At 42.0% G+C, this 19,165-nt stretch overlaps 1 protein-coding gene across 5 annotated transcripts in view; it reads left to right on the plus strand.

Moving 5' to 3' along the window:
• Window positions 1-19,165, plus strand: part of tdrd3 (tudor domain containing 3) — a 182,556-nt gene that overhangs the window by 15,067 nt on the left and 148,324 nt on the right. For all 5 annotated transcript variants that reach the window (XR_011935141.1, XR_011935142.1, XM_072476317.1 and 2 more), the window contains exons 2-3: window positions 9,392-9,476; window positions 14,730-14,795. Coding sequence is in view for 3 of the 5 variants with exons in the window: in XM_072476317.1 (XP_072332418.1) it covers window positions 9,392-9,476; window positions 14,730-14,795 (151 nt within the window). In the remaining 2 variants the exon portion in view is untranslated. The remainder of the gene's footprint in view (window positions 1-9,391; window positions 9,477-14,729; window positions 14,796-19,165) is intronic.

Raw genomic sequence — 19,165 nt, forward strand, 5'->3', positions numbered from 1 at the left:
TGTCCCAGGTAAGTATTGGTTAACTAATGGCCGTGGTTGTGGACTGTATTGTTGCATTGTGTATCATCTTGGTTTAGTTAGTTAGTATAACTTGCCTCTTAAATCTTGATGTTGGAAGAGAATTGAGGGTCTGCTGAAATGTTGGAGATGCAGTCTATTATATGGAACAAATCTGTCTGCTTGTTCAATGGAAGTTGAAGTTCGCATTACATGTTTTAAAGAACAAAGTTTTGTTTAGTGCCTCCAGTGGGTCCAGGATGCATAAGATTACAGCTTTTATCCTGACTGCTTCCAAACTTTTGATGAAGTGTTTGCACTGGAGCATCAATGTATGGTTTTGACCAGTTTGCTTTCTGCCTTCTGTTAGTGATGCCCGCTGCATATAATTACTTGTCAACGTATTTCACCTTAGTTAAATTTTGTTATTTGATTTACTGTTGTTTTAAAAAATCTAGTTTGAATGGACAAAAGCCTTTGGAAAAGATTCAATAGTGTTGTGCTTTTGGGATGCACCAATACTGCTTTACTTATTGCTTTTAGCTTGAAGGCAATTTTTTTTCTATTTAAATAAGAGCAGCTGCAGGAAGAATATCAGCATGTATGTTTTGTCTGATCATGTGAATCCGGTTTATCCCCACCATGTTGCTGTATATTTTTATGGATGATCTTCCAAGGATAAATTTCCTGCAAAAATTCGGCTAATTCTGGTCAGTTTTGAGCATTGCACTAATAATATGGTATTCCTACCTGAACAATAGTTGGCAGGAAATATTTAGCACTGTTGGTTCACAGCGCCAGGCACCTGGGTTAGATTCCCGGCTTGGGTCACTGTCTGTGCGGAGGCTGCACATTCTCACCATGAGTTTTCCTCCGGGTGCTCTGGTTTTCTTCCACAAGTCCCGAAACACGTGTTTGTTAGGTGAATTGGATTTCCAAATTCTCCCTCTGTGTACCCGAACAGGTGCCGGAATGTGGCAACTAGCGGATTTTCGCAGTAACTTCATTGCAGTGTTAATGTAAGCCTACTTGTGACACTCATAAAGATTACTGTTATTATTATTATTTAACAGTCACAACTCAAATAGACAACTGACTTGTTTTTATATGTGCAAGTATATTTTCCGATAGTTGAAATTTCTTTTGCATTGATCGTTGTATTCCAAACTCTATTAAGCTCAGTTTCTCTCTCGTGCAAATTTAGGTCAGTGGTAGCCACCTCACCTTTGAAAACAAAGCTTGACTTGAACGTGGAGGTTAAGCATATGTGGGTAATGCTGACAAAACTGTCAGCATTTGCCATCATCCAAGGGAAAAAAGGAACATCTTATTTGACAATTTATTGGAGTTCTTTGAGGATGTAACATGCAGGGTGGATAAACGTGAGTCAGTAGATGTGTATTTGCATTGAATAAGGTGCTGCATAAAAGCTTACTACAGAACCCCACCCACACCCCTGAGGAGATACTAAAGAGTATTGGGTTGAAGCAAACAGGTAAAGCTCCCGGCCCTGATGGGTTTCCTATTGAGTTTTATAAGAGGTTTGCAGGTCAGTTGACCCCATTCGAGGTGGACATGTTCAATGTCTCCTTGTCCTGGGGTCCTTTGCCTGCTGCACTCTTGTGGGCTTGTAGCTCTCATATTGAAAAAGGACAACGACCCCTCGGTAGGTGGGTCATATCGCTGTTAAACATGGATGCCAAACTACTTGCCAGGGATGGCTTTGCGACTGAAACCTGTTTCCTGGAGATGATTGCGGTAGACCAGACAGCTTTGCGTCGGCAGTTGCCGTCTGATATTCAGCGGCTGTTGAATGCTGTCGTGTCCCCCTCCCCCCTCACTTCTGAGCCCGAGCCAGAGGTGGCGGTATCAATGGATGCCGAGAAAGCATTTGATAGGGTGGAGTGGAGGTACCTTTGTTGACATCCTTGGGAGATTTGGCCTGGGTTTATCTTGTGGGTTTGGTTATTTTATAGGGCCCCAACGGCTAATGTCCGTCTCAATGCTTTGAGTTTGGGATACTTCTAATTGAATAGGGGACTAGACGGGGACGTCTAATGCCCCCCCCCCCCTCCTGTTTGCTTTGGCAATTGTGCACTTGGCTATTGCCCTGAGATCTTCAGCTAAGTGGAAGGGGATAAGACTAGGCAGGGTGGAAGGCATCATAGGGTGTCATTGTATGCTGATGACCTGCTTTATATTACGGATCCCCAGTCTCCACTATGGATGAAATAAAAATGCTACTGAGGAGTTTTGTTTCCTTTTCGGGGTGCAAATTGAATCTGGAGAAGAGCGAATACTTTCCGGTCAATTCCCTGGAGACCGGATCCAATCTGGCGGTGCTATCTTTTCGCCTTGCAAGGTCTCGCATCTGTTACCTGGGTGGCCTATGATTGGGTCATGCTCCATAAACTGAAATACTCTAGTCTGGTGAGCAAGGTTAAGTTGATTTGCAAAAGTGGGATAACTTTCCTTAGTGGGCAGAATCCAGGTTACTAAAATGAATATCCTCCTGAGATTTTTGTTTCTTTTTCAGTGTGTCCCCACTTTTCTCCATAAATCTTTTTTTGTTAAAGTTAATAAATTGGTGAGGTACTTTAATATGGGCGGGTAGGACTTCCAGGATCCGTAGGGCAGAGGATCAAACATTTGGTGTGTCTAGCGTTACCTAATTTGCTCTTCTATTATTGGGCAGCCAATATTGAAAAGGTGCTGGGGGTGTCAGCGACCCAGCTTGGGTGCATTGATAATGGCCTCGCTGTTGTTTTCTTTGGCAGTATATTCTTTGAACCTGGTGGTGTTTGCACTGAGGATATGGAAGTAATTTAGGCAGCATTGAATCCATGTTGTTGCTGGCCTCTGTCAGCGATACCCACATGTTTGAGCCGCTGAAATTAGTTGCCACGTTTAGGTCGTGGTGAGGGAAGCGGCTTGAGAGATTTGTGGATTTATTTGTGACGGGACGGTTTGGACTTGCTGGGACAAATTTGTTCAGATATGTAACTTTGTGCGAAAGGCCTTTCTGTCATTTCCCTTGACACGCTGTCACCCCGACTGGGGAGTATTCTTTCTCTAGCAGCGTCTGGTCAAGGGAGTATTTAATCTAAGTACGAGCAAATCCTGTCAGTGGAGTCGGCCCAATTGATGAGGCGAAAGCGAAGTGGGAGGGGGAACTGAAACCCATTTTGGATGAGGAAGTGTGGAGTGAGGCCCTCCACAGGTTGAACTCCATGTCATCCTATGCACAGCTCAGCTTGATCCAGCTTAAGGTGGTACATAGAGCTCACCTAAGCAAGTCTAGGACAAGTGGTTTCTTCCTGGAGGTAGGAGACAGGTGTGAGTGATGTTCCCAGGAGCTGGCCAACCGCACCCATATGTTCTGGTCGTGTCTCAAACTGGGAAGCTTTTGAGTCTCCTTTGGCACCATGTCAGTAATTCTTAACATTGATTTGGACCCTTGTCCATTGGTGGCAAATTTCTGGGTGTTAGAGTCGCCGGAGTTGCCAATGGGGTGAAGGTAGTAGGAAAGCAAATTATGAGGAGGACAGAGTCCACAAAGGGATATATATAGATCGAGTAGTCAAAAATTGTCAGGCGAGTATAATGTGGGAAAATGTGAGGCTGTCTACTTCGGGAACAATAGAGAAGCAGAATATTATTTAAATGGAGAGAGACTGCAGAATGCTGTGTTACAGATGGACCTGGGCGTCCTCATTTATGAATCACATACTTTTGGAATGCAGGTACAGCAAATAATTAAGAAGGCAAATAAAGGGCAGCACGGTTGCGCAGTGGTTAGCATTGCTGCCTCACGGCACCCAGGTCCCAAGTTCGATCCCGGCTCTGGGTCACTGTCCGTGTGGAGTTAATAATAATAATCTTTTATTGTCACAAGTATAAAGTTACTGTGAAAAGCCACATTCCGGCGCCTGTTTGGGTAAGCTGGTGCGGGAATTGAACCCGCGCTGCTCGCCTTGTTCTGCATTACAAACTAGCCGTTTAGCCCACTGAGCTAAACCAGCCCATTCTCCCTGTGTTTGCATGGGTTTTGCCCCCACAACCCAAAACGATTTGCAGGGCAGGTGGATTGGCTACACCAAATTCCCCCTTAATTGGAAAAAATGAATTGGGCACTCTAAATTTATATTAAAAAAAAGAAGGCAAATAAAATTTTAGCCTTTGCAAGGGGGCCAGAATTTCTTTTTGAAATGTTTTTATTATAATTTTAAACAATTTTTATACAAAGCATACGATAACACAAATAAAAACCAAACTGTAAGAACCCCCCCCTTTTCCGTTACACTATAACCTCACCACTAACCCCCTCCCCACCACTATTTCTCCCCCCCCCCCCCCCCCCCACTCCCTAACAGTTAACAGTGACCAACTCTTTACAATATTTATAAACGGTCGCAATCTACAGTACCATCCTTCCACTGACCCCCTCATGATAAACTTGACCTTCTCAAGGGGCAAAACCTCAAATCAAGTCACCCAGCCATGCAGAGGCACTTAGTGGTGTAGTCAACCTCCAGCCCAGAGGATCTGCCTCCTTGCCACAAACGAGGCAAAGGCCATGACTTCTGTCCCTGTCCGGAACTCCGGCTCATCCGAAACCCTGAAAATTGTCACCAGTGTGCAAGGCTGCAACCCAATGCCCAGGTTTGCGACATAGTATCATAAAGGACCTCCAGAAGCCAACCAGCTTTGAGAACGACCAGAACATGTGCTCGTATTGCGCCAGTCCCTCGAACACCGATCCCATTTATTCCCCACCCCATCGAAAATAGACTCATTCTAGCCTTCGTGAAGTGTACTCTAAACACTACCTTTAGCTGGATGAGACTCAGCCTCACACAAGACGAGGTCATGTTCACCCTCCTCAGTGCCTCGCTCCAAACCTGCTCCTCCAAGACTGGCCCCAGCTCCTTTGCCCACTTTACTGTCACACCCTCAATCGAGCAAGTTTCCTCTGTGACACCCGCTGGTAGATGCCCGAAGTTGGGGCCACCTCTGACCCTGAGCAGGATAAAATCCATTCGAGCAATGAAGAAGGCTGCTTCACCGGAAAGGCTGAAAAGTGCACATGGAAATGCCTGTACCCATCAATAACTGTAAGCCCATATTTTTCCTTCCGTTCCCCCAGGCTAGTGAACAGACCCGCTTAAAAATATATCTCCCACCTTGTCCAAGCCCTTTTCCTTCCACTGCCTAAACTTCACATCTGACCTCGAGGGCTTGAATAACTGATTTGCTTCGAGGCAGCCTTCAAATTGAAATGTCGATGGAATTGCCCCCAAAATTTTAACGTGGCTACTACCACCAGGGTAGTTGAATGAATGTTGTGTCCGCACCACTGGGAGCGGAGGCGTTACAACACCCCCGGGCTTACCACCCCTCACAGAATCTGCTTCCACCCGGATCCACAGCTCCTTCGAAACTGTGCACCACTCTAGCACGTTTTCAGCATTGGCCATCCAATAGTAATATTGAACGTTTGGCAAGACCAAGCCCCCTACTTGTCTTTCAATCTGGAGCATCGTCCTCCTGATTCCCGGGCCCTTGCCAAATGACCCCAGTCACAAGCCGGTCGTTCTCTGTGAAGAACGCCTAAGGCCGGAACACTGGGAGGTACTGAAATAAAAATAAAGATCTCGGCAAGATATTCATCATAACCGATTGCACTCGGCCCACCAGGGACAGTGGGATACCATCCCATCTTTGCAGATGTGCTTTATCCTCCCCACCAGACTCGTGTAGTTCAACCTCCGGAGTTTCCCCATGTCTCTTGCTATCTGCATCCCCAGGTACCGAAAATGACTTTCTGCTAGCTGGAGCAGCAACCCACCAAGCCCCATGCCCCAACCACCAAGTCGGGATGGAATATAAAAGTAGGGAGGTCTCGCTGCAACTGTACAGCACATTGTTGAGACTGCACCTAGACTACGGTGTACGGTTTTGGTCTCCTTTATTTAAGGGTGGATATACTTGCATTGGAGGCAGTTCATAGGAGGTTCACGGTTTGATTTCTGGGATGAGGGGTTTGTCTTGAGAGGAAAGGTTGTGCAAGTTGTACCTGTACTTATTGGAGTGCTGACGAATGAGAAGTCATCTTCGTAAAATATAAATTTCTGAGGGGGCTTGACAGGATAGATGTTGAGAGGATATTTTCCCTGGATCAGGAATCGAGAGTTTGGCGGCAGTTTCAAAATAAGGGCTTTCTAATTTAAGATCGAGATGACGAGGAATTTTTGTTTGAAGGTTGTTAATCTTTCAAATTCTCTTCCCCCAACACCAGTGCCGGCTCGGTCGTTGAATACATTTAAGGCTGAGTCAGACAGATTTTTGATCTACATTGGAGTCGAGGGTTATGGGAAGCACAGCAGTATAGTGAATTTAAGGCCACATCATATTCGCCATCAATTTATGGAACGATGAAGACGGTTGGATGGGTCAAATGACCTACTCTTCCTGTTTCTTACTTATGTTAATTTCACTGACACACACAAATTTGGGAGCCTGAACATATACTGAATTATAGGGATACCCAGAGGTTTTTCTCATTTGATTCTGCGTACCTCCTGAGGATGCACTGTTGACGCTCCCCAGAATACAATCCCAAAGCAACCAGTGAATCGATGTAAGCTTCCACTTTTATGCTGTTAGTTATGCGTTGAATGTAATACACTTGGGCTCTAATTGCCATACTAAGTTGATAATTCCTACCAAATGTCCTCACTGGCCTTGAAGGCTAATTTTATATTTGTGACATGTTAAATGTATCCATTTTGATCAAAATTTGATCAAGTTTACAATAATATAGGTTCTTCCTTCACTTGATCAATCATTTATTAAAATTGAAAGTGAAGTCTAATCAGTGCTTTTTAGCTTCCAGGTTTGATGTTTGAGAGAGTTTCTGATATTCATTCATGGAATGTGGGCATGGCTGACAAGACCAACATTTATTGCCTATCCCTAATTACCCTTGAGAAGCTGATGATGAGCTGCATTCATGAACTGCTGTAGAAAGATGGTGTAAGATTGAAGAAAACAACAGTCATTGGGAGGGAAGTTTGAATGGAAGTTGAACTCGTTGGGCACTCAACTAGAGCAGGTGCTGTTTTTGATGTATTGGGATTAAATTATATGATCCACCTTAAGTAGAGAATGTTTTAAGGGCAAATAAAACATTAAATCTGGAGATCTGAGTACTTTACTGTTCAACCTTGGGTGATTCAAAAAAACTTGAAAAGGATAATTTTTAGTAATGCTTCACGTGCAACTCCTATTGATGGGTACTCCAGTTCAGTTAGATTCATAATATTTCTTGTGGGTAAAAATGAAAAATGTCATTAGTGTGGAAAGCTAAGAAAATATCCAGGCTTGTTGGAGATATTTTGTCTGCTGAAATGCTGACTATTTTGGAGGCAGAGGATATTGGGTTTGTTGGAGGCAATGGATATTGAATTCTATTTGTTAAATATTCAAATTGAGTTTGTGTGTAAGGGGTATACTGAACTGAATCATTCGTTGTGGAATAATGTACATTATCGACATTACATAGTACGTATACTATAAAAGGTGTGACTAAAAATATTATGGAATGTTGTCTTGATAGAGCAGCTCTATATAAAGGAAATCTCTGAAATTGAATGAATGCAAGTCATCAATTGCCTGATTCACAAAAGAAATGGATATATAAAAAAATTAGTTCGGGGCTTGAGAGGAGCGGAGTCTTGTAATATAATGCTTTGTGTAGAATATAGAGGGTTTTGTTTAAATTTGTTTAACATTTTGTGCATATTAGTCGTTAATCTTCGGAGAGAGAGAAGGGAATCCTGTTAATTGTATATTTATTGTTTGGTAGGCAACTGTTAGGCATTAGCTGGGCATTCACTAGAGTCCCTATAAATAGGCACAGATATTTGTTCAATCACAGAACCGTTATGGCACAGAAGGAGGCCATTTGGCCCATCCTGTCTGCACCGACTCTTCAAATGTGCAACATGACTTAGTGCCAATCCCCTGCCTTTTTTCTATACTCCTGCACATTGTTTCTCATCAACTAATGACCCATTGCCCTCTTAAATGCCTCGATTTAACTTGCGTTCACCACACTTACAGGCAGTGCATTCCAGACCCGAACCACTTGTGTGAAAAAGTTTATTCTCATCACATTTACTTATGGTGTCAATCCAATCCAATCACTTTAAATCTGTGCCCTCTCCTTCCCAATCCTTTTATGAACAGTTTCTCTCTATCTACATTGTCTAGCCCCCTCATGATAGATCTCCACTTAGTATTCTTTTCTCCAAGGAGAACAGTCCCAACATCTCCAATCTATCCTCATAACTGAAGTTTCTCATCCGTGGAATCAGTCCTGTAAACCTCTTCTGTACTCTCCTCAATACGTTCACATCCTTCCTATAGTGTAGTGCCCAGAACTGTGCACAATATTCCAACTGAGGTTTAACTAGTGTCTTGTATAAGTTTAACATTATCTCCTTGCTCTTGTACTCTATGCCCCTATTAATGAAGCCCAGAATATTATATGCTTTATTAACTGTTCTCTCCACCTGTCCTGCCACCTTCAATAATCTATGCACACATGCAGCCAGGTCCCTCTGCTCCTGCACCTCGAGAAGACTTTTACCCCTTATTTTAAATCGTCTCTCCATGTTCTTCCCACCAAAATGCATCACCTCACACTTCATTGATTTGAATTTCATCTGCCATCTATCTGCTCACTCCACCAATTTCTTTGTCCTTTTGAGGTTCTACACTGTCCTCTTCACAGTTTACAATACTTCCAAGTTTGATGTCATCCGTAAACTTTGAAATTGTCTCCTGCACTCCCAATATCTAAATCATTAATATATATCAGGAAAAGCAAGGGCCCAAGTATCCTTGGGGAACAACCCTGCAAACCTTCCTCCAGCCTGAAAAATATCCATTGACCGTTGCATTCCGCTTCCTATTGCCGATTGGGTTAGGGGTTTGTGCTTGTCATGTGACCACGTAAATAAATGTAAAAATGTGTATAGATTGGAAGAAAACAAATGCTGACTTCCTCTGAAGGAATGCTCCATTATCAGTGCTATCTTATTACTGATGTTTTGAACAATCTGCCTTTTCAGATGGGTAAACGAGATGCAGTGATACTTCTTCAACTGAGAGTTCTTCTGGTATCTTCCCAAAATTGACTCTTTCATCAGTTTCTCCAATCTTAACTGATCATTTGTTACATTGCTGTGTGTGAAAGCTGCAAATTGGCTACTGCGTTATCTTTCAGAGAAAGTGGCTGCAATGTATATATTTTCATAAAGCTTTTGGGGATGGCTGGAAGCTATGAAATATGCTATGTGATGAATGCCGGTTCTTTCTTTCTTATTAGGTATCTGTCTCCAGAAGGAATTGAAGCTTGCACTACTTGTTCAGTTAAAGTTGATATAAAGGATATCGTACGTATTGCACTGAATGTAAGTGACTTGCAGCCTCATTTCTTGCTTTTTATTTGTTTCAATCATTATATTATGCAATCAATTTTTTTTGTCAATTTGTTTCAACTGTTCTTGTAAGTGATGCCATATATAAAATTAACACCTACTTTTGCTTACAATCTTCAGTATAATTTGTTTTATGTCTCATAGTTTTATGATGAGTATACTTCTTCTTTGAAGAATACTTGACTGCGGCAAGTCTTGATTTTTTTTAAGAAAGTAAATTTGCCAGTATGATATGAGCTGCTTTGAAGTACACAATTAAACATGTGCATTTATTCTTAACCAGTTGTCTTCTCTGACTAGATATGTATGGTGTATTAAATTTAGGTGCATCTGCAGAATCTGTTGATTGATAGCTGTTTACAAAGTTTAAAGTATGTTACATGACACAATTGCTGTAACTTGTAGTGAAATCATGCCACTTTGATTGTGTGGTCTGGCAACTGGTTCAAGATTTTCCATCCATTTTCTTCTTAATAATTGCAGTTTTTAGAACTGATTCAAATGACAGTTCAGTCTGTATTTCATACAAACTCAAATAAATTTATTGTATTTATTAATTTATTGCATTGTATTTTTGTCAGTTTATTTTTAATTCAAGGCCTCCGACACTCCCAAAGTCTTGGGCTTTGCCAAAGTACTCCTTCAAACATTTAGAGAACTTTCTGTAACACACATACATTCTGAGAACTTTCCAGCATGAAATCTGTGCATCAAGAGGAATTGAAGGCTTTGACCAAGTATCCTGTGAGGATTTTAGTAACCTTTTATGCAAAATTTTTAATTGAATTTTATGCTTTGATTGATTTTGTACACATAGAAAATCGAAGCAGGAGGCTATTCGGCCCTTCCAGCCTGCTGCGTCATTCATTATGATCATGGCTGATCATCAAGTTCAACATCCTGATCCCGCCTCTCTTTTCCCCCCCACCCCCCCCAACCCTTTAGTCCCAACAGCTATATCTAATTCCTTCTTGAAATCATGCAATTTTGGCCTCAACTACTTTTTGTGGTAGTGAATTCCACAGATTCACCACTCTCGGTGAATACATTTCTCCTCACCTCAGTCCTCAAGATTTACCCCTTATACTCAAAATATGACCCCCTAGTTCTGGACTCCCCTACCATCGGGTACATTCTTTCTGAACCTACCCTGTCTAATCTTGTAAGAATTCACCACGTTTCTGAGAATCCCTTTCACTCTGCTAAACTCCAGTGAATATAATCCTAACTGAGTTTAGTCTTTCCTCATATGACAGTCCTACCATTGCAGAAATCAGCCTGGTAAAGCTTCACTGCACTCCTCTATAGCAAAAACCTTCTTTAGATATGGACACCAAAATTGCGCACACAACTCCAGCTGTGACATCCCCAACATCCTTTACAACTGCAGTAAAACATCCCTATTCCTATACCCAAATCCTTTCGCTGTGAAGGCCAGATTTGGCCTTCTTTATTCATTTGTCTTCTTTACTGTCTGATATACTTGCACACTTACTTACATAAGAACATAAGAACTAGGAGCAGGAGTAGACCATCTGGCCCCTCGAGCCTGCTCCGCCATGCAATGAGATAATGGCTGATCGTTTGTGGACTCAGCTCCACTTTCCGGCCCAAACACCATAACCCTTAATCCCTTTATTCTTCAAAAAACTATCTATCTTTATTTTAACAACATTTAATGAAGGAGCATATACTGCTTCACTGGGCAAGGAATTCCATAGATTCACAACTCTTTGGGTGAAGAAGTTCCTCCTAAACTCAGTCCTAAATTTACTTCCCCTTATTTTGAGGCTATGCCCCCTAGTTCTGCTTTCGTCCGCCAGTGGAAACAACCTTTTCCGCATCTATTCTATATATTTCCTTCATAATTTTATATCTTTCTATAAGATCCCCCTCATCCTTCTAAATTCCAAAGAGTACAGTCCCAGTCTACTCAACCTCTCCTCGTAATCCAACCCCTTCAGCTCTGGGATTAACCTAGTGAATCTCCTCTGCACACCCTCCAGTGCCAGTACGTCCTTTCTCAAGTAAGGAGACCAAAACTGAACACAATACTCCAGGTGTGGCCTCACTAACACCTTATACAATTGCAGCATAACCTCCCTAGTCTTAAATTCCATCCCTCTAGCAATGAAGGACAAAATTCCATTTGCCTTCTTAATCACCTGTTGCACCTGAAAACCAACTTTTTGCGACTCATGCACCAGCACACCCAGGTCTCTCTGCACAGCAGCATGTTTTAATATTTTATCATTTAAATAATAATCCCTTTTGCTGTTATTCCTACCAAAATGGATAACCTCACATTTGTCAACATTGTATTCCATCTGCCAGACCCTAGCCCATTCACTTAACCTATCCAAATCCCTCTGCAGACTTCCAGTATCCTCTGCACTTTTTGCTTTACCACTCATCTTCGTGTCGTCTGCAAACTTGGACACATTGTCCTTGGTCCCCAACTCCAAATCATCTATGTAAATTGTGAACAATTGTGGGCCCAACACTGATCCCTGAGGGACACCACTAGCTACTGATTGCCAACCAGAGAAACACACATTAATCCCCACTCTTTGCTTTCTATTAATTAACCAATCCTCTATCCATGCTACTACTTTACCCTTAATGCCATGCATCTTTATCTTATGCAGCAACCTTTTGTGTGGCACCTTGTCAAAGGCTTTCTGGAAATCCAGATATACCACATCCATTGGCTCCCTGTTATCTACCGCACTGGTAATATCCTCAAGAAATTCCACTAAATTAGTTAGGCACGACCTGCCCTTTATGAACCCATGCTGCGCCTGCCCAAAGGGACAATTCCCATCCAGATGCCTCGCTATTTCTTCCTTGATGATAGATTCCAGCATCTTCCCTACTACCCAAGTTAAGCTCACTGGCCTATAATTACCCGCTTTCTGCCTACCTCCTTTTTTAAACAGTGGTGTCGCGTTTGCTAATTTCCAGTCCGCCGGGACCACCCCAGAGTCTAGTGAATTTTAGTAAATTATCACTCGTGCATTTGCAATTTCCCTAGCCATCTCTTTTAGCACTCTGGGATGCATTCCATCAGGGCAGGAGACTTGTCGCCTTACAGTGACTGATGCACACAGACAGCAAAGTCTAGCTGAGTATCTACCTCTCTCAATTTACACCCATTCAAATAATAATCTGCCTTCCTATTTTTGTTACCGAAATGGATAACCTCACATTTACCCACATTCTTCTATGCATATGCCCACTCACACAGCCTGTCCAAATCCTACTGAAGCATCTCTGCATTCTCCTCACAGTTGCCCCCCCCAACTTTGTATCACCTGCAAATTTGGAGATAACGCATTTAATTACCTCGTTCAAATCATTAATATATAATGTGAACCGTTTGGGCCCTAGAAAAGATCCCTGCGGTACCCCATGAGTCACTGAATTGTAGACCGCAAAACAGAGGCAACACAAAGGACCTGTAACAAATGCAGTTGTGGGTTCTTGGCTGAGAGACAATGAAACCTCCTCTTGCAATTTGAGGTATTTATATGGTGATAATTCGACTCCAGACAAATACATCTTGGGCATAGCATTGACAACCCACATTGTTTTAATCGTTTTTTGGGGGTTTCTGTTATGTCTACCCTGAAGTAGTCCTGTGAATGTAAAACCAAGAGAAATGTCTAAACTCAATACAGTATTTAAAAAAAAAAAAATATTAGAACCTGGAAAGGAAGTGGGTTTGTCTCCAGGGACTTGCAAAATAGCTTGTGAACAGACTTGGGAGGAATGCAAAATATAACGGTTGTTTGATTTTAGCTCGTGCCTTCTGGTTAGCCCCATGGAGTTTATGAATGTATGAAATTGGGGCTGTTCTAGGCCAAAGGTGGCCTCTGGAGTCTGCATTGCCATTGAATAATATCGTTGGCTCAACTCCACTTTCCCACCCAATCTTCATCTACCTTGATTTCCTTACAGTCCTAAAATGTATTCATCTGTGCTTTTAATACAGTCACCAACTCAAGGTTCACACCTTTTTGGAGTAATGAATTCCCGTAAGTTCACAGTCCTCTAACTGAGCAACTTTCTTATTGACTTAGAATTGCTGTCCCCATACCCTGTAACTATACTGCTTGGTTTTAAACTCTTCAGCCAAGTGAAACATCCTTTGAGAATCAACCTTGCCAAGTCCCTTGAGAATCGAGATCACCTCTAACTCTTTTCAACTCCAGAGAATATAGGCCAATTCTGCTCAATCTTTACCTTAGAGGACAACCTCTGATCCCAGGAGGCTACCTAGTAAATATTTGCACCACTCTAAGACAAGCATATTCTTCTCAGTACGGAGCCTAAAACTCAATGCTGCATTGCAGGTTTTGGTCTTTATTGACGAGTTTGGAATCAAATGAAAATTTTTGAATGGGGAAAAGTGATTCAGTTCAATAAACCTGTCTCCCTCTTCAGAGATCAATCCCTGACCATATCATTAAACCTTTCATCAACTGTTTAGAAATTTTGCCAGTTGTCTCTGAATCCACTTATTTCATTTGTTTTCGTGATCATCCCTGATAACCGAATTAACAACTGTCGTCCTTTTGGATGGAAACGGCTTTATGGCTTGACTCTTTTAACTTATTTGCCCTCATGCAAACAATTTCCTGCCTTATTTGATCCGATTGTTTCATAATCCTGTCATTTAAAATTAAGGGAATTATGGTTGTCCCCAACTTTCTTAATCCTGCCTTCTAACTAACTTGAATCTATATTACCCAGAATTCTATTTGCTTATTCAGACTCTCCAAGGTAAAGAGAAATTAGGCTCATTTTTGGAGTTAGGTTCATTTGCAAAGAATAGTCCACCCCAATTTGGAGGCACACTTGATGAGATCATTGGTTGGTGAATTGAGCAGAGGCCAATATGCCCAATTTCGAACACTCAATTTCCGACAATGTTTTCATGAACAGGAATAAAGGAACACTCAATTAGAGACACTGACTCTTGCACCCTATTGCCTACACTCTCATCACGTATGGTGCAGTACTGGGAACCGGGAGTCTTGTGAAGCATACTAAACATACTTGTATCAATACTTGGAGAAATTAAAACCAATTTTTGTAATTAAATAGTTAGAATTGTGGTTGCCGAATGCTGACTTCAGACCATATTAGCATGTTATGCTGAGCATTGCTTTGATACTGTGTTTGTGTATAGTTTTCTAATTAATATCAATTTTTTGGTTTCAGAGTGATTTAAGAGCCATTGGCAAGAAATTTCTTCCAAATGAAATCAACAGTGGACGAGTGGACCAGGTAAGACTGAAGAATAGAGTATCTCCTTAGCTGTTTATGTGATGGTGTGTGGTTTAGGGAGCTTTTATTGCAATGCCAACCTATTGTTTTTACAAAATCTACTCGCCCCGTCCCCTGATGAAGATGGTACTTTCTATCGTAGGAAAAACGTTAGAAGTTATTACTGAAGATGCAGGGTACCTTGGGAATGGGTGGTGGAGCGGAACAAGGCAATCCGAAGTTGACATGGTTTTGTGGAAAGAGAATAATGTTTAACCAATTTATTGGATTTTTTTGAAGGAGTCACATGTGCTGTGGATAAAGGGGAACTGTGGATGTACTGTAGTTAGATTTTCATAAGATACTACATAAAAGGTTATTTCAGAAAATAAAAGGTCATTATGTGGGGCAGGATTTTTCAAACGTTTTCCCCCGGGACCTATTTTTATCAATTGGCCACCCCTTCAGGACGCATTCTGGCTGTCCGACCCACACCGGTTGACCTTTGCGACCCACGCTGCCTGAACCTCGTGACCAACTTTTTCACTCCCCTTTAATGCGACAGGTGAGCTTACTTAGTCCTTACTTTGTCATTCAATGATACGTTTCTTTAAAAAAAAAAAATTAGAGCATCCAATTAACTTTTTCCAATGAATGGACAATTTAGCGTGACCAATTCACCTACCCTGCACACCTTTGGGTTGTGGAGGCGAAACCCACGCAAATAAGGGGAGAATGTGCAAACTCCACACGGACAGTGACCCAGAGCCGGGCTCGAACCTGGGACCTCAGTGCCGTGAGACAGCAGTGCTAACCACTGAGCCGCCGTGCTGCTCTCGATGTTACATTTCTGCTAAGGGCTTCAGCTGATGATTTAAGTTCTCACTGCATCCTTTGAAATAAATCAAGATGCTTGTCCTCAAACTCGCCATGCTTAGTCTTCAAATGCCCCTTTGAAGTTTTGAGGGTTTTAATCTTGAATTTACCAGCACATCCCTGCACATAAAACACATGGGTTTTGCAACCTGATTTGCATTAGCACAATTAATAAAGCCATACCTCAAGAAATCATCTTTGTACTGCTTTGTTCCCAATTTAAGTTTCTTATTAATGGGTTGCTCATCAGAGGCCTAAGAGCTCAGACCAGTACTGCTTTGTCCTGCTGTGGATTCTCCTGCGCAGCTCTCTCCATATTCAGTTGTGAGATCCTGACCTGTTTCTGTCTCTGGCCCTCCTTTATTACAACCTGATCCATCTTCATTTCTTTACACACTCCTGTTGCTTGCCATACCAGGCTATGATGCAGCCAGATAGGATGCTCTCTATGGTGCATCTGTAAAAGTTGGTAAGAGTTAATGTGGACATGCCGAATTTCCTGAGGAAGTATATGCGCTGTTGTACTTTCTTGGTGGTAGCGTCGACGTGGGTGGACCAGGACAGATTTTTGGTGATGTGTACTCCTAGGAATTTGAAGCTGTTCACCATCTGCACCTCGGCCCTGTTGATGCTGACAGGGGTGTGTCTAGTACTTTGCTTCCTGAAGTCAATGACCAGCTCTTTAGTTTTGCTGGCATTGAGGGATAGATTATTGTTGCTGCACCACTCCATTAGGTTCTCTATCTCTCTTCCGTATTCAGACTCGTCGGATAGCAGACAGGAAACAGTTGGCATAAATAAGTCATTTTCTAGTCAGCATGGTGTGCCACAGCTGGGACCTCAGCATTTTACAATTTATATAAATGGCTTGGATGAAGGACCCAAAGGTATGGTTGCTAAATTTGCTGATGATACAAAGGTAGGCAGGAGAGTAAATTGTGAAGAGGACATAAAGAGGTTACAAAGGGATATAGATGGGTTAAGTGAGTGGGCAAAGATATGGCAAATGGAATAGAATGTGGGAAATTTGAAATTCCTCATTTTGACAGAAAGAATAAAAAAGAAGCATATTATCTAAATGGCGAGAGATTGAAGAGTTCTGAGATTCAGAGGGATCTTGTGTCCTGATGTATAAATCACCAAAGGATTGTATATAGTATAGTAAATAATTAGGAAAGTCAACAGAATGTTGTTCTTTGTTGTGGGGGGAATTAATTACAAAAACAGAGAGGTTATGCTTCAGTTGTACAGGGCATTGATTAGACCACATCTAAAATACTGTGTACAGTATTGCTATCCTTATTTAAGAAAGTATATAATTGCATTAGAAGCCGTTCAGAGGTTTACTAGACAAATGCCAGGAGTGGTTTGTTGTGTTATGAAAAGTTAGAGAGGTTAGGCTTGCGTCCACTGGAGTTTAGAAGATCCGGGTCTTGATGGTGTGGATGTGGAGAGCATGTTTCCACTTGTTAGAGAATCTAGAACTAGGGGCCACTATTTAAAAATAGGGGATTGCTCATTTAAGACAGAGATGTGGAGAATTATTTTCTCTTGATGGTTGTGTGCTTTTGGTACTCTCTTCCTCAAGAGACATTTGAAGCAGAGTCTGAATAATTTTAAGGCAGAGCTCGATCGATTCTTGATGAGGGGGTGAGAGGATAGGCAAGAATGTGCGGTTAAGGTTGCGGTTAATTGATTGGCTGAGCAGTTTACAGGGCCTGAGTGGGCTGCTCCTCACTCGTATGTTTGTATGTTCTTGGTGTGTTGATGCTAACTTTCCTGTTGGTTCAATTGCTCTGTTTTATTACCTTTGCTCTCGAGTCGCCAGGTATCTTTATGATACCGCCACGAGGTTCAAGTCCAAGTAATGATCAATAACTCAATACACCGATTAGTAAGATTCAAATCAAAGCACATTTATTATACACAGTAATCGCTACTCATGCACAAATTCTACGTCTAAGCTACAACAACAGGCCTATACTTAACTTCGGACTGGCCCACCAGGTCAGGGGAACAAATGGCCTTTTGTTCGGGTTCTGAGTCATCGGGATTCGAAGTTGGTACGGATTGGTAGCTAGGAGCGCCTATCTCGTAGCGAGCGTTGACTTGAGACTTACTTCTTTCGGCGGTCACTGCACCGGTCATGGTCAAGGTTGCTTCGAAATTGCTGGGTGACCCGGGCAGGATGAAGAGAGCGATTTGAACTTGGGGCTTAACTCTTATAGTCCCCAGGGGCTTCCCGCCTTTCGGGGCGGACCCTGTTCCTGGTTCTAGGTGATTGGACTTCGTTCCAATCGCTTGGTTCGATTTCTTCAATACTGGAGCGGTTCGCTTCCCTGATCGATGGGCGGTCTTGAGGTGTTTGTTAACCTCTTTTGTGTTGGCTCCTGCTGGCGCCGGGGAGTCTGGCTTAGTTTTAAGTGTCCCAAATGTTGCCATTGTTCCCGGGGATTGCTCCTCAGTATGTAGATGGCTGCTACATTGTTATGCTGATGGTCGCTGGTATCGATGCTGTCTGGACTTTTGCAGAGTTAAGTACACAACAAACCTGCACCTGCTGGTTTCTGCCTGTGTTGGCTGACTTTCCCATCAGCCTTTACCGTTCGCCATTTTAAATCGCCAATTTAGGTGGCTACAGTGTTAAGGTATCTCAACAATAATTCATTGACTGTGGGATGCTGATGAAAAAAGTATTGTATGAAGAGTCTTTTTTTACTCATGATTTTATGTTATTAACTCCTTACATGGTGTTCATATTGGGTTGAGAAGGAAAACAACTGCCTGCGGACTGTATCATGGCATTATTCATAGCAGATCTAATATCTTGAGCTGCAGGAACATTATACTGATAATGCACAGAATGCTTTCGAAGGAACACTGTTTCATAGACAAACCAAACTGTTCAACCAAGATTACCTCAAAATGTATAAGAAGCATTGCATGAGAAAAGACTAAAACCGATCTGGTTCACCGACTATTATCATGGTAGGAATGTGCAAAAGTGAGGATGGAGTTCCAATGTGGAAATAGTCATTCCTTACTACTGATGGGACCGGTGGATGAGCCCAAGTTGCTGTTGTAGAATTAACGATCATTTGTTAAAAAACAAAGTAGAATTGACAGGAACGTGGGAATTGCTGGACAAAAAAAATGGATGAAGCCCCATCTTGTTCACCTTCTACCATTCTAGTTGATGCATGATTGGAAGAGTTATGGACTACCAATCAATTTTGATCATTACAGGCCGAGACGTGATGCAAGGAAAACACCATTACTAGAGAGTTACGGAAATCATTGGTCCAAAGTTCCTTTTTATCTCATAAGCATGCTGCAGTTGTCACATTTCGTCTTTCTCCCAAAATGTTACGTTGAAAAATAGCTTTACCTCATTTTAATTTTAATTTGAGTGTTGAATTGAGGGTTGGTTATTACTTTGAACTGATGTTTTGACTTCCAGTTTCTGTACATTTTAGTAGATAAATCTGATGGGAATCAAAATACTGGAAATAAAT

This window comes from Scyliorhinus torazame, chromosome 15 (genome assembly GCF_047496885.1).
Source record: "Scyliorhinus torazame isolate Kashiwa2021f chromosome 15, sScyTor2.1, whole genome shotgun sequence".
NCBI classification, from domain to species: domain Eukaryota; kingdom Metazoa; phylum Chordata; class Chondrichthyes; order Carcharhiniformes; family Scyliorhinidae; genus Scyliorhinus; species Scyliorhinus torazame.